Here is a 15,759-nt window from a genome sequence, read left to right as displayed (position 1 = left end):
TCAATCTCTCCTCATATGGAAACTGTTCCATACCCCTAATCATTTTTGTTGCCCTTCTCTGTACATTTTCCATTTCTAATATATCTTTTTTATGAGATGGGGCAACAAGCCCTGGAGCTTTAGATGCAGCAAATAGTCCAGGATGTTTTGCATCAAGGCCTCCTCAGGACGAACGTGCTTGTCCAATGTCCAGCATGCGAAGCGCTTCCACTTGGCCACATACGTAGCCCTGCTGGAGGGCTTCCTGCTGCCCAGCAGGACCTGCTGGACTGCCGTGGAGCACCCTCGCTTGTCCGTGTTTAGCCATGGAGCAGCCACACCGTCAGGTGCAGCAATGCCAGGCTCGGGTGCAGCAGATTGCTGTGGTTCTGGGATAGCAGTTCTGGACAGAGAGGTAACTGCAGCGGGTTGGCCATTGAAAGATTCAGAAGCATGTTGAACCAGTGCTGGTGAGGCCACGCCAGGGCAATGAGAATGACCCACATTCTGTCTTGCTTCACCTTTAGCAGGACTCTGTGGATAAGCAGCACTGGCGGAAGACCACGGGATCAGGAAGGCATCTGACAGGATACCCCTGTCTCCACCATATAGGGAGTAGAACATGTCAGCCTGGACTCAAATAGGTCCAACTGGGGAGTTCCCCACCGTCGGAAGATCAAGTTGACCACCTCCAGATAGAGGGACCCCTTGTGGCGAGAGGAGAAGGTCCTGCTGAGGTGATCTGCCATGACATTCCCGGTTCCAGGTAAAAAGAAAAGGAGTACTTGTGGCACCTTAGAGACTAACAAATTTATCTGAGCATAAGTTTTTGTGAGCAACAGCTCACTTCATTGGATGCATGCAGTGGAAAATACAGTGGGGAGATTTATATACACAGAGAACATGAAACAATGGGTGTTACCATACACACTGTAACAAGAGTGATCAGGTAAGGTGAGCTATTACCAGCAGGAGAGTGGGGGGGAAAAAACCTTTTGTATGATAATCAAGGTGGGCCATTTCCAGCAGTTGACAAGAACTTGTGAGGAACAGTATGGAGGGAAGTAAACATGGGGAAATAGTTTTACTTTGTGTAATGACACATCCACTTCCAGTCTTTATTCAAGCCTAAATTAATTGTATCCAGTTTGAAAATTAATTCCAATTCAGCAGTCTCTTGTTGGAGTCTGTTTTTGAAGTTTTTTTGTTGAAGAATTGCCACTTTTAGGTCTGTAGTCGAGTGACCAATGAGATTGAAGTGTTCTCCGACTGGTTTTTGAATGTTATAATTCTTGACGTCTGATTTGTGTCCATTTATTCTTTTACATAGAGACTGTCCAGTTTGGCTAATGTACATGGCAGAGGAGCATTGCTGGCACATGATGGCATATATCACATTGGTAGATGTGCAGGTGAACAAGCCTCTGATAGTGTGGCTGATGTGATTAGGCCCTATGATGGTGTCCCCTGAATAGCTATGTGGACACAGTTGGCAACGGGCTTTGTTGCAAGGATAGGTTCCTGGGTTAGTGGTTCTGTTGTGTGGTGTGCAGTTGCTGGTGAGTATTTGCTTCAGGTTGGGGGGTTGTCTGTAAGCAAGAACTGGCCTGCCTCCCAAGATCTGTGAGAGTGCTGGGTCTTCCTTCAGGATAGATTGTAGATCCTTGATGATGCGTTGGAGAGGTTTTAGCTGGGGGCTGAAGGTGATGGCTAGTGGCGTTCTGTTATTTTCTTTGTTGGGCCTGTCCTGTGGTAGGTAACTTCTGGGTACTCTTCTGGCTCTGTCAATCTGTTTCTTCACTTCAGCAGGTGGGTATTGTAGTTGTAAGAATGCTTGATAGAGATCTTGTAGGTGTTTGTCTCTGTCTGAGGGGTTGGAGCAAATGCGGTTGTATCGTAGAGCTTGGCTGTAGACAATGGATCATGTGGTGTGGTCTGGATGAAAGCTGGAGGCATGTAGGTAGGCATAGTGGTCAGTAGGTTTCCGGTATAGGGTTGTGTTTAAGTGACCATCACTTATTAGCACCGTAGTATCCAGAGAGTGGATCTCTTCTGTGGACTGGTCAGTGGGGCTGTCAATCTTCGCTCCGACACAGCCACTGGTGAGCACTGAGAAGGGGGCAACGTCTTCACCGGAACACCCCATGCTCCCCAATACGGCGACTGTGTTGGCCACTGACATTGCTAGAATGGAATTGACATGAGCAAGCACACAAAGAACCTTTGTTCTCAGAGTTAGATCAGTTAGAGAGTGCTTATCTAAAAGCAGGTTTCAGAGTAGCAGCCGTGTTAGTCTGTATCCGCAAAAAGAAAAGGAGTACTAGTGGCACCTTAGAGACTAACAAATTTATTTGAGCATAAGCTTTCGTGAGCTACAGCTCACTTCATCGGATGCTGTAGCTCACGAAAGCTTAAGCTCAGATAAATTTGTTAGTCTCTAAGGTGCCACAAGTACTCCTTTTCTTTTATCTAAAAGCAGTCTATATAGATACATAATGGCTTAACTGCTTTGCTTCAATATCAGCCTGATCCAAACCCCACTGACGTCAATGAACCCATTTAGATCAGGCTTTATGTAAGCAAGCACAGGCTGGATCTTAAGATGTCAGTTTGCACATTTAAAATGCAATTTTACTGCATCTAAGACAGTAAAGGAATGCTGAATCAAGTTCAAATGCTGACACGTACCACTGCTTTGAGAGTGTGACAGAGAAGGTATGCTGGATTTTATATATGTTTAGTGCTAGATCCACAAGGAAATATAGGCACCTAACAGCTGCTTTAGGCACCTAAATCCAAAATGTAGATGCTCAAAACCCTGCTCAGCTGCTTCCTAACCCTGAAGTAGGGGTGCTGGAACAATCTGTATAATTGGGGTGCTGAGAACCATTGAACCAAACTGTAAACCCTGCATATGATGGAAACCACTTCAAGCCAGGGGTGCAGCAGCACCCCCAGTACCCCTAGTTCCAGCACCTGCCCTGTAGGGGCATAAATTCCCTTGGCACCTAGATTTCTGCTAGAAAAATCCCTGAGACACCTATATTTCTCTCAGTGGCCATGCACAAAGCTGCCTACGTCCTGTTGCTGCTGAGCTGCTCTGTGCCTAAGCCACAATGGGGTTCTCAGACTAAGCATTCCCCTGCCTATCTTGTCTGCGGGGCCCAATGCAGTAGTCATCCTCAGAGACTGCCTCAGAACAAGCTTACAGGATTGGGCCCTGCACAAGGCAGATCTGAGGAGAATAGTTCAGTGGTTAGAGCATTCACCCAAGTTGTGGGAAACCCAGGTTCAAATCCCTGCTCTGTCTGAGGTGTAACAAGGATTTGAACCAGATCTACCCCCAACCAATGGGGTACAGGGTATTTTAGGGCTGGGGTTCTCTCAGTGTCTCCCACTGAAGCTGATCAACTTTGCATGAAATAGTTAAATATGCACTGAAGCAGCAACAGGAACTTGAATCTGGGTCCCCCACATCAGTGCCCTAACTAGCAGGCTATAGAGTCATTTTTCACTCTCTGGCCCAATGAATGGATGTGCTCAAACCACTGGGTATGCGGCAGGGGGCGCCTCTTCCCCCTCAGTTTTTTTGCTACAAAGGACTGCCTTGGTTCATGGCTGTGAATCTTGAGTGGAAGGAGGCATCCAACTCCCCTTGAGGGGATGGGACATAAGCATTTCCTACTGATTAGCTTAGGCCTCTCCCTGATCAGCTTGGTGCCTTCCATGAATACCTTTCCCAGGCACTTAACTCTCCTTGTGAATTGTACAGGGAGCCTGGGTACCTAGCTCAGGGCTGTGGAGTCCACTGGGTGGCAAGGTGCCTAAACGTCAGCTATTGCAACACTTAATCTACGTCTACTGTGTAGAATCATAGAATCATAGGACTGGAAGGGACCTCGAGAGGTCATGTAGTCCAGCCCCCTGCACTCTTGGCAAGACTAAGTATTATCTAGATCATTCCTGACAGGTGTTTGTCTACCCTGCTCTTAAAAATCTCCAATGATGGAGATTCCACAACCTCCCTAGGGAATTTATTCCAGTGCTTAACCACCCTGACAGCTAGGAAGTTTTTCCTAATGTCCAACCTAAACCTTCCTTGCTGCAATGTAAGCCCATTGCTTCTTGTCCTATCCTCAGAGGTTAAGAAAAACAATTTTTCTCCCTCCTCCTTGTAATAATCTTTTATGTACTTGAAAACTGTCATCATGTCCCCTCTCAGTCTTCTCTTTTCCAGACTAAACAAACCCAATTTTTTCATTCTTCCCTCATAGGTCATGTTTTCTAGACCTTTAATCTTTTTTGTTGCTCTTCTCTGGACTTTCTCCAATTTGTCCATATCTTTCCTGAAATGTGGCACCCAGAACTGGACACAATACTCCATTTAAGGCCTAATCAGCATGGAATAGATTGGAAGAGTTACTTCTTGTGTCTTGCTTACAACACTCCTGCTAATACTGCCAGAATGCTGTTCACTTTTTTTGCAACAGTGTTACACTGCTGATTCATATTTAGCTTGTGATCCACTATGACCCCCAGATCCCTTTCTGCAGTACTCCTTCTTAGGCAGTCATTTCCCATTTTGTATGTGTGCATCTGATTGTTCCTTCCTAAATGGAGTACTTTGCATTTGTCCTTATTTAATTCATCCTATTTACTTCAGACCATTTCTTCAGTTTGTCCAGATCATTCTGAATTTTAATCCTACCCTCCAATGCACTTGCAACCCCTCCCAGCTTGGTATCATCCACAAACTTTATAAGTGTACTCTCTATGCCATTATCTAAATCATTGATGAAGATATTGAAAAGAACCAGACCCAGAACTGATCTCTGCGGGACCCCACTTGTTATGCCCTTCCAGCATGACTGTGAACCACTGATAACTACTCTCTGGGAATAGTTTCCCAACCAGTTTTGCACCCACCTTATGGTAGCTCCATCTAGGTTGCATTTCCCTTGATGTAGATCTAGCCTATAGTTTTTAGGTAAGTGTATTGAATAAAACAAGAGAGGCTTTAGAATTGTTTTGTTGAAGTTCTTTCCTTCTGCTCTCTTATGCACTGTATTCAGACTATTATGTGCTGTGACTCTGTCTGATCTTATAAACTAGTTGGATTGAACCAGCTAAGTATTTGGATGGGAGACCACTAAGGAAACCTAAGTCAGTGGTTTTCAACCTTTTTTCATTTGCGCACCCCTACAAAATTTCAAATGGAGGTGCAGACCCCTTTGGAAATCTTTGACATAGTCTGTGCCCCCAACAGGGATCCACGGACCACTGGTTGAAAACCACTGTTCTATCGCAATGACAACCTTTCCCGGACTTCTTAAACATTGTCTGCGCTCTTCCCGGCAGGGGTCTGAGGGCCACAGGTTGAAAACCACTGCTCTAGGCAAAGCAGGAATGGTGTTAGGCATTCATTATCATCATTCTGAATCCGTATTGAACTAATTCCCCAGCCTAGTATTAGAACTCAGTGCGCTTCTAGACATGCTGTTTTTAGACAAGGTGTAAAACAGACACCCTGACCACGTGTTGTTATTAAAGTCCCATGCCTCTTTACTGCTCAGGAGCACAAGTGTTTCCCCCCTTTGCCATGACCAAATTCCAAACTGAATATCTTACATTTTGCCTCCATGAAGTTTCAATTGAATTCAATTTTTGTCGTAATGTCCAATCTTAAATTGCTATGTAGTGTTGCTGTGCAAGGTTAAACATCTGCCACATCTCACCCCAGAACTGGCTATATTTCAGTAGTGGAAGAAGCAATTCACATACATACACATAGACCTTAGTGCCAAAGACTTTGCCCAGTCTATAGGCAGTATTTACACAAAAGTAATTGAATTTTGGTTGAGCAAGGATCGATTACGGAATTCAGCTTTGGGCCCATAGGGCCAGATTTTTTAAAGTATTGAGGTGCCTACAGAGGAAGACAGGTGCCTAGAGGAATTTTCAAAAGTGCCTAGGCATCTAATGCCCACTTATCTGTACCTTCAGCCACCTAAACACTTTTAAAATTTAGCTCACAGTAAGTGAAGTGCTTTGGGAGGGAGGAGGAAAGGCACAACAAAAATATGAGATTTCATTATTTCAAAACCCTTTTTTGCCACATATAACTGTAGTCAGACAATCTTATAAAAAATTTTGGTCACTTCCATTGCATTTGCTGTGATTCTAAGTAAAGTATATATATATATATATATAATTTATTAAACATCCATTATTCGTTGCCTGAATAGATTTGTGTATTTGTGATTTGGCAGCATTGAGAACTATAACTTGCATTGTTCTTTCTCACTGTAAGCCACTAAATAATTCTTAACATTTACTTTCATTTATTCACCATTCATTCTCTTTACACCACACACTTCCATGGTCTTGTATTACTAGGCTCTGTGGGGAGCAAGTCTACTGTCTTCACATGGTGCCCCCCATCAGTAGCAAAAAGCAAAGATAATGTAGATGGAATGCAAAATTGGAGCTTGAGTTCTTGTCATAAAAGCAAAAGACAAATACTTAACTCTGTAAAGCATTTGGGTTACAAATTGTATTAAAGATACCATACACAGTAAAGATGTGTTGTGTTTGATAGCTAGCTACCGTTATACTACTGAAGCAGTAAGGCACCTCACTTATAACTGACTAAGGTAAAGGCTCCAGCATTGCAGATTTTTACCAGTTTCTTTTTGGCTTACCTTATACACTCCACTGATTCTGGCCTAGATTTTAAATCCTGGTCTTTGGCAGCCACTCCAAAATGAATGGGGAACAGTCCCCCAAGAATAATGTCTCCCTTCTTCTGCGCCCTTTGATTTGGTCCGTAGGCAGAGGTGTTCCAGGTAAACACCAAGAGAATCAAACAGCAACTATAAAAAGTCATCATTCCTTTTTTCATAAGTGCATTACAGGATGCAAAAGTAAAAAAGATGTAAGAAAATAAATGGATCTAGTAACGTCTGACAAGTATTTCCTCTCCCTAAGACAGCACACTCTGGGTTGGGAGTGCATGCCTGCAGTACAATAAGCCACAAGATGGTAGAGTCAGGGCTGGTATTTCTCCTGCTATCTTCTCCATTGTACACTACTGATCCTACAGTCCTTGGTTCTTCAGAACTGAAGTGTTATGTGGAGCCCATCTCTGAGACCTTCTGAAAAAGAATGAGATAAAAAAGTGACCAGCTACACAAAGAATTGTTATTTGCACTTTTGTGCAGTGCCTTTTATTCATGTACCCCATCGCTGGCTGCATTATGCCTACTCTATTTCAGCTTTCACAGGACAGCAAGGGTCACCACTCCTCCCAACATGTGGTATAGGCCTGATTTTCATGGGTTTATCCTACTTCTTGGGCTACTGAAGAGTCCCAAAGTCATGATGGTGTTACACCACTGCACCTCCACACCACAATGCTGCAACAATACATGGCAAGTATGTGACATGCAGCATAATGAAACATCAATGGAAATTCTGTATGCATAGCAGCACCAGTCCTAGCTAGACACATACCAGGTGCAAAATTTTACAGGGTCCCATGCGTTCAAGGGCGGCCCTGCTTTGTCAAATCCCCTTCCCAGGACACATCTGCCCCCTCCTCCACCCAACAGCCCATAACAACTCACTCCCACTTTGAAAGATGAACCTTGGGGCCCCACCTCTTCTAGTTGCTGAGATGCTCCCTGCCCCACTTCTAATTTATGAAATCTACATGACCATCCCCAACCCCTTAATAACAAGTACCCTGGACCCTTTCAGCTGCCAAATTCTCCCATCCCCAAGATGTGCTAAGTGGGTTACAGAAGTCTGCCTGACATCTGTGAAGTCTGCCTGTCTTACTTCACAATGAGCCTTGCAAAATCTAGAGTCAGCCCTATATAAACAGTACATATAGTGGTTACTGGGGATCGGGGTCATCCCATTTGGGATAAGAGAGATGACATAAAGCAAGTAGAGAATGGGAAACCCTACTTAGGTAAAGTAAGAACCAACCTACACCTTGGCCCAAAACTCAGACCAAACGTATTTGATACTCAGAGAAATATGGTAAACTGTTTGGCTTGGGTTTTCCACCCCATTTTCACAGAGTCCTTACCACCTTCCTATTTGGGCCAGATTCCTTTCCCTCCAGCAGAAAGAAGCTAACAAGAAAATCTTTTCTCACAAGCCTTCCCACCCAAAATGGCTTTGGAAACCTTGTAAAATCAGGATATTTCTCCAAGTTGAACCTCTGAGTCTTCTGAGGTTCACTGATCATACCATTCCTGGTTTAGTTACGAATCCTGCTTTGAGGACTGCATCCTGCTACATATTGTGTCTCATCTGTGTTCGGTAGATTTCCTTCTGTAACATAGTAACAGACCTGCTAAGTTAAGAGGTGGCTTAATCAGAGTCTGCACGTATGTACATGCGGAAAAGAAATCTGATAATGGAAGGCTCTTCAATCTAGCAAAAGTATATCAAGATGCAAGGTCTGGAAACTGAAGCTAAGACAAATTCAGATTAGAAGCAAGGTGCACATTTTTAACAAGATAATCAACCACTGGAGCAACGTACCATGGGTTGTGGTGGATTCTCCATCAATTAACATTGTAAAATGAAGATTGGATGTATTTCTAAAAGATGTGATCTAGTTCAAACAGGGATTAATTCAAGGAAGCTCTGTGGCTTGTGTTGTGCAGGAAGTCAGACTACATGATCACAGTGAACCTTGGGGCCCCACTGTGATCTGTGAATCTGTAAGTGTCATGGACATTGTGTGAGACACATTTGGAAGTATCTCATGCATTCTCAATAAATTGCCTTTCTCAGGAAACAATAACAGACAGTGGAAGAACTGAGAGTAGAGCTCAGGGTCTCTAGGTTTGTAGTTCTGTACACAAAGACTTGAGGGAGAAACTCTCTTGTTATGCACATATACACTGAGACACACACATGTACACATATAGTCATACACAAAAACTCCTGTGCCCCCTGCACCTTTTTGTTTCTCACCCACTCCCGCAAATGTTGCCAGATGGCCCTTCATTTGTCTTTGTTTTCATGTATTGCTTTATTTGGGTCTTCTGTGCCCCTGCACAGGATCTAAAAGCCAGGCCTAGTATCATAGGGAATCATGATACTATTGTGGGTTTGGGTTTTTTCCTTTTTGTCTTTTTCCTTAGTTTTTCCTCCCATTTCTCACCACCATGGCTAGGCCACAACTCTCTCCCTGATGGGAAAGGTATGTGATTCTGCCTTCTTAAAGCAGCTGCTGGTTGGAGTGGGCAGAGAGGGTTTCCTTTAGCCTCCTCACCAATGTTTATGGTCAGGTTGCCACGCTGTTCTCCCAAGCCCTAGGTCCCCAGGCGCTTGAGGTGGCTGAAGTCACACCAGGAAACCTGCTGACCTCCTAGTGAAGAGGCTGGTACTAAACCTCCTCTACACCTATACCCTGATATGGGATTTGGAGCAAGTGCTTTTCTATCAGCAGGCATCTGATTTCCTAGGAACCTTGGGTCATTGTTAGTTAGAGCTGGTCAAAAACTTTCCACCAGAACTTTCCTGCAAAACATTTTGATTTTGTTGAATCAGAATGTCATAATTTTGTCAAAATGTTCAATGAAAAATTATCAAAACACTTTCAATAAGGTCAAAGTGCTTCATTTCAACTTCACTGCTTCAACTGTTACATTAAAATTGAAACAAAGCATTTCAACCTTGTCAAAATGAAACTATTTTGATGAACAATTTCACTAATTCTGAAATTACATTTTTCAGAATTTTAATTTCATAGGAAATGTCAAAATTTTGACTTTTTGTTGAAATGTTCCATTTAATTTTCAAGTTTGTTTTTACCTTTAGATTTTAAATAAAATTGAAGTTCAAAATTCAAAACAATCAATCATTTCACACTGAAAATCAAAACATTTCATTTTGAAAAAACTTCATCCAACTCTAACGGTGGGGTCCTGGAAGATGAACTCCCAATGGTAAAGTGGCCAGTATAGGCAACTGGAGGTGGCTAGAGCTTCTTTCTCACTCTGGCCTAATTCTCAGAAACCCTCCAAGTGGCAATTCTTCAACAAAAAACCTTCAAAAACAGACTCCAACGAGAAACTGCAGAACTGGAATTAATTTGCAAACTGGACACCATCAAATTAGGCCTGAATAAAGACTGGGAGTGGATGGGTCATTACAAAAACTAATTTCCCCATACTAATTTCCCCCTACTGTTACTCACACCTTCTTGTCAACTGTTTGAAATGGGCCATCCTCATTAGCACTACAAAAGTGATTTTTCCTCCCTTGGTATTCTACTGTTAATTGAATTGTCTCGTTAGCACTGACCCCCCCCTTGGTAAGGCAACTCCCATCTTTTCATGTATTGTGTATATATACCTGCTACTGTATTTTCCACTCCATGCATCTGATGAAGTGGGTTTTAGCCCACGAAAGCTTATGCCTAAATAAATGTGTTAGTATCTAAGGTGCCACAAGGACTCCTCATTGTTTTTGCTGATACAGACTAACACGGTTACCACTCTGAAACCTTCCTCCATCTAATGCGCAACAGCAAATCCCTGGGAATCTATAAAATGACCATTGAGTCACATGGGCTGAGGAAAGAACACAATCCAGAACAGGGAAAGAACAGATTACAGCGGGGTCGGCAAACTTTGGCACGTGGCCCCTCAGGGTAATCCATTGGCTGCCGTTTCCTGCAGCTCCCATTGGCTGGGAACAGCAAACTGTGGCCACTGGGAGCTGCAGGGAGCCGTGCCTCCGGATAGCCAACATAAACAAAATGTCTCGCGGCCCGCCAACGGACTACCCTGATGAGCCACATGCTCAAGGTTGCCAACCCCTGGATTAAAGAATATTTAGATAAATTTGATGTATTCTAGTCAGCAGGGCCTGACAAAATTCAGATTAGGGTACTTAAGGAACTAGCTGAAGCAATTTCAGAACCATTAGCAATTATCTTGGAGAACTCCTGGAGGACAAGTCCGGTCCCAGAAGACTGGAAAAGGGCAAACGTAGTACCTACCTTTAAAAAGGGGAACAAAGTGGGCCCAGGAATTATAAACTAATCATCTTACTTTCTGTACCTTACTTTTTGTTACAGATACCAGGACAAATTATGAAACAATCACTTCATAAACACCTGGAGGATAATAGGGTTATAAGGAACAGCCCATATAGATTTGTCAAGAACAAATCATGCCTAATTAACTTATTTCTTTCCTTGACAGGGTTACTGGACTAGTGGATGGAAGGAACCAATAGACATGATATATCTTGATTTTAGAAAGGCTTTTTTACTCAGTCCCACATGACATTCTCATAGGCAAACTAGGGAAACATGGTCTACATGAAATTACTATAAGGTAGATGCACAACTAGTTGACAGATTGTATTCAAACAGCAGTTGTCAATGGTTTGCTGTCAAAAAGGGAGGGCATATCTAGTGAGGTGCTGCAGGAGTCTATCCTGGGTCCAGTACCATTCAACATTTTCATTAATGACCTGGCTAATGGAGTGGAGAGTGTGCTTATAAAATCTGCAGATGATACGAAGATGAGAGGGGTTGCAAGCACTTTGAAGACAGGATTAGAATTCAAAATGATCTTGACAAATTGGAGACTTGGTCTGAAATCAACAAGATGAAATTTAACAAACTACTGCTCTTAGAAAGGGAAAATCAAGTGCAGAGATACAAAATGTAGAATAACTACCTATGCAATAGTACTGCTGAAAAGGATCTGGGGATTATAGGGGATCACAAATTAAATATGAGGCAACAATGGGATGCAATCCTGAAAAAGGCTAATATCTTTCTGGGGTATATTAAGAAAATGTCAGAAGTAAAATACGTGAAGCAACTGTCCTGCTCTACTCAGCACTAGTGAGGTCTCTGCTGGAATACTGCGTCTAGTTTGGAATGTTACACTTTAGGAAAGCTGTGGAAAAATGAGAGTCCAAAGGGGAGCAAAAAAATGATCAATGGTTTAGAAAAACTGACCCAGGAAGAAATGTTAAATGAACTGAGCATGTTTAGTCTTGAGACAAGAAGACTGAGTGGGGACCCAATAACAGTCTTCAAATATGTTGAGGGCTGTTATAGAGGGGGGTGATCAATTGTTTTCCATGTTCACTGAAGAGGGGATAAGAAGTAAATCACTTGATATGCAGCAAGGGATGTTTAGGTTAGATATTAGGAAAAACTTTCCAACTATAAGGGTAGTTAAGCTCCGGAATAGCTTAACCTTCCAAGGGGTGTTGTGGAGTCCTTCTCAGAGGTTTTCAAGAACAGTTGGACAAAGACCTGCCAGGGATGGTCTGGGTAAACTTGGTCCTGCTTCAGTGCAGGGGGATGGAGTCTCGATTTCCCTTCCAGCCCTACATTTTTATGATTCTGTGTTCTGAGACATCCTGAGTCTAGACTTTCTCACTGTGTGGACTAGGTCACTGGAGAGCTGAGTACTCCCCCATTCATGCACAAAGATTGTGCTTGCACTGCTGCTTAAGAAAGAGCTTTTGTGCGCTAAGTTATTAATATTCTTCCTATGCATGGACTTTAAAGTCATAAGGAGGGTAATCTTGCTGCAGCAGAAGTCTATGATAGTAGTGACTCATCTCAACCAGACCTACTCTGTCCCAGACTGACTATATTTGACAACTTATTCCAACTGGTCTCAGACCTCCAGCCTGCAACTAGGGATGGTCTTTGCCCTCACCTTTCTGGCACTTGGCTAGGAAAATGTGTCTTACTGGATGGATCATGTTTATCTTTTGGGAACACTGCTTCTGTCTGGCTTTGGGATCCACTTTGCAAGGTTCCTTTCAGTGGCATACAGTTCTGCAGATGCTTGTTTAAGCTCAACCAGACCCTGATCAAAACTGTCATCAGGAATGCCCTCTGTCCAACCAACTACTCCACTGCCATCAAGCCCTTCCAAAGAGCATGGATCTAGACTCTTCTCAGTGGTAGCAGACGACAGAACAAGGAGTAATGGTCTCCAGTTGCAGTGGGGGAGGTTTAGGTTGGATATTAGGAAAAACTTTTTCACTAGGAGGGTGGTGAAGCACTGGAATGCATTAGGGAGATGGTGGAATCTCCTTCCTTTGAGGTTTTTAACGTCAGGCTTGATAAAGCCCTGGCTAGGATGATTTAGTTGGGGATTGGTCCTGCTTTGAGCAGGGGGTTGGACTAGATGACCTCCTGAGGTCCCTTCCAACCCTGATATTCTATGATTCTCTCTCTTCTATCAACTGCTGATGAGGTTAGTACTCAGAGACACAGCTGGTGCTGTCAGTGTATGCTGATGACATCATCACTAAACTGACACTAAACATCGACACTAAACTGGGAGGAGCGGTAGATACGCTGGAGGGTAGGGATAGGATACAGAGGGACCTAGACAAATTGGAGGATTGGGCCAAAAGAAATCTGATGAGGTTCAACAAGGACAAGTGCAGAGTCCTGCACTTAGGACGGAAGAATCCAATGCACCGCTACAGACTAGGGACCGAATGGCTAGGCAGCAGTTCTGCAGAAAAGGACCTAGGGGTTACAGTGGACGAGAAGCTGGATATGAGTCAACAGTGTGCCCTTGTAGCCAAGAAGACCAATGGCATTTTGGGATGTATAAGTAGCGGCATTGCCAGCAGATCGAGGGACGTGATCGTTCCCCTCTATTCAACATTGGTGAGGCCTCATCTGGAGTACTGTTTCCAGTTTTGGGCCCCACACTGCAAGAAGGATGTGGAAAAATTGGAGAGAGTCCAGCGGAGGGCAACAAAAATGATTAGGGGACTGGAGCACATGACTTACGAGGAGAGGCTGAGGGAACTGGGATTGTTTAGTCTACAGAAGAGAAGAATGAGGGGAGATTTGATAGCTGCTTTCAACTACCTTAAAGGGGGTTCCAAAGAGGATGGATCTAGACTATTCTCAGTGGTAGCGGATGACAGGACAAGGAGTAATGGTCTCAAGTTGCAGTGGGGGAGATTTAGGTTGGATATTAGGAAAAACGTTTTCACTAGGAGGGTGGTGAAACACTGGAATGCGTCACCTAGGGAGGTGGTGGTGGAATCTCCTTCCTTAGAAGTTTTTAAGGTCAGGCTTGACAAAGCCTTGGCTGGGATGATTTAATTGGGGATCGGTCCTGCTTTGAGCAGGGGGTTGGACTAGATGACCTCCTGAGGTCCTTTCCAACCCTGATATTCTATGATTCTATGATCATTGCAACCAGGGTCTCAGAAGATCTGGTGAAAATGAATACCCAGGCTAATCTCTAGAACAGTATTTCTCACTCTTTGTAGGTTGGGGGCTCCTTGTTCAAAGTCAAACATTTTCACAATCCTTTACATTTATTATAAAAGTATGAGTAAAAACATGCATCAATTGTAACAATGAAAAGCATATAGCATTTGTGTGTGTTCTGAGAAGTTGACAGGAAATACTTGAACAGATTTTCTTTGCTTTAAACTATAATGAAATGTTCACTGCTTTGCAACTTCCCTGAATCACATTTCCTAACCTCCCTGGAGGTCAAAACATGGCTCCAGAAGAAAGTCCTGGACTACTCCTAGCAAGCCTGGTCTGTGTTTGAAGGTCTTCTGTGGTCACTGAAGTTAAGAGCTTTAGGCTTCTGCACAGCCCTGTCTTCTTGGCCTTCCAGATATCCCCCATTCTCCACCCGAGAGGGCTGCATCCTATCCAATCATTTTTCCTTCCAGCTCCACCCCTGGAACACCTTTACATGCTTAAACTCCATACCATCCACTCTCTCATCTTTGTGTCCTGCCCAGGCACCAAGTGGGATCCTCGGTGGGAGAGTGTATTCTCTAGCCTTGTTCTGCGACATGCCAGGGATGTGAGTTAGTAGCTCCTTCACGGAGGCATGAGCATGGGCATGTTGCTGGTGAACTTCACAAATTCCCCTGATACCTACCAGTATTGTGTGCACAAGGAAACTGTGGCCCATGCTTATCTTCCCTGCACCAGGCTGCAACCCTTTCCTGCGTTTTTAAAAACAATGCACATGGAACTCATTGCCACACGCTATCATTCAGACCAAGAGCATGACAAGATTTTTAAAAGGATTAGATTTAAATACAGATAATGAAAACATGAGAGAGTTAAAATATAAATTTCATGGCATAAGCCAAGTACAGATGTCCACTATGGGGTTTCTTGCATCTTCCTCTGATGAATCTGTAACTGGCCACTATCAGACACTGGACTAGATGTGACACTCATCTGAACTGGTATGTATCTAAATGAGGTGAATTATCCAAATAAAACACTTTTCCCTGAGAAAATAGATTGGAAGCCAGATTTACAAAGATATTTAGGTGCTTAAAGATGCAGATAGGTGCCTAGTGGGATTTACAGAAGCACCTAAGCAGGGCAGGGACCTAACTCCCATTCAATTTCTTACACACTACTGAAAATCTCACTAGGCACCTACCCGAATCTTTAGGTGCCTAAATGCCTGTGCAAAACTGGCCGTGAGATTCCCCAGCTCACTTTATACAATCTACAAGAGTTATCAAATATTTTCAGTCACAGACATAGAGAGGGTTTATAAACTGACGTGTAGATGCAAAGCTCTTGCTTCTTGCCAGCATACTGAATTAGCCAGCCCCTCCACCCTCTGTCATCTTTTATCACAGATCTTCCTTGGGCTCTATTTTCCTTAATTTCATTAAGAATGTCGGTCTCTTCCATATTAATGACAACTTTTTCCAGTCAGTGGTTGAATTATCCACTAATGCATGCCTGAAGTCATC

At 43.4% G+C, this 15,759-nt stretch overlaps 1 protein-coding gene across 3 annotated transcripts in view; it reads right to left on the bottom strand.

Moving 5' to 3' along the window:
- The window catches only part of CASR (calcium sensing receptor), a 161,491-nt gene that overhangs the window by 88,051 nt on the left and 57,681 nt on the right, over window positions 1–15,759 (bottom strand). For 2 of the 3 annotated variants that reach the window (XM_074975244.1, XM_074975233.1), the window contains one exon: window positions 6,681–7,133. In XM_074975244.1, coding sequence (XP_074831345.1) covers window positions 6,681–6,880 — 200 coding nt within the window. In that variant the 5' untranslated portion in view covers window positions 6,881–7,133. The remainder of the gene's footprint in view (window positions 1–6,680; window positions 7,134–15,759) is intronic. The other variant, XM_074975252.1, reaches the window with a different exon arrangement.

Source organism: Natator depressus, chromosome 1, assembly GCF_965152275.1.
Source record: "Natator depressus isolate rNatDep1 chromosome 1, rNatDep2.hap1, whole genome shotgun sequence".
NCBI lineage: Eukaryota > Metazoa > Chordata > Testudines > Cheloniidae > Natator > Natator depressus.
This window is presented reverse-complemented; position numbering and strand designations above follow the sequence as displayed.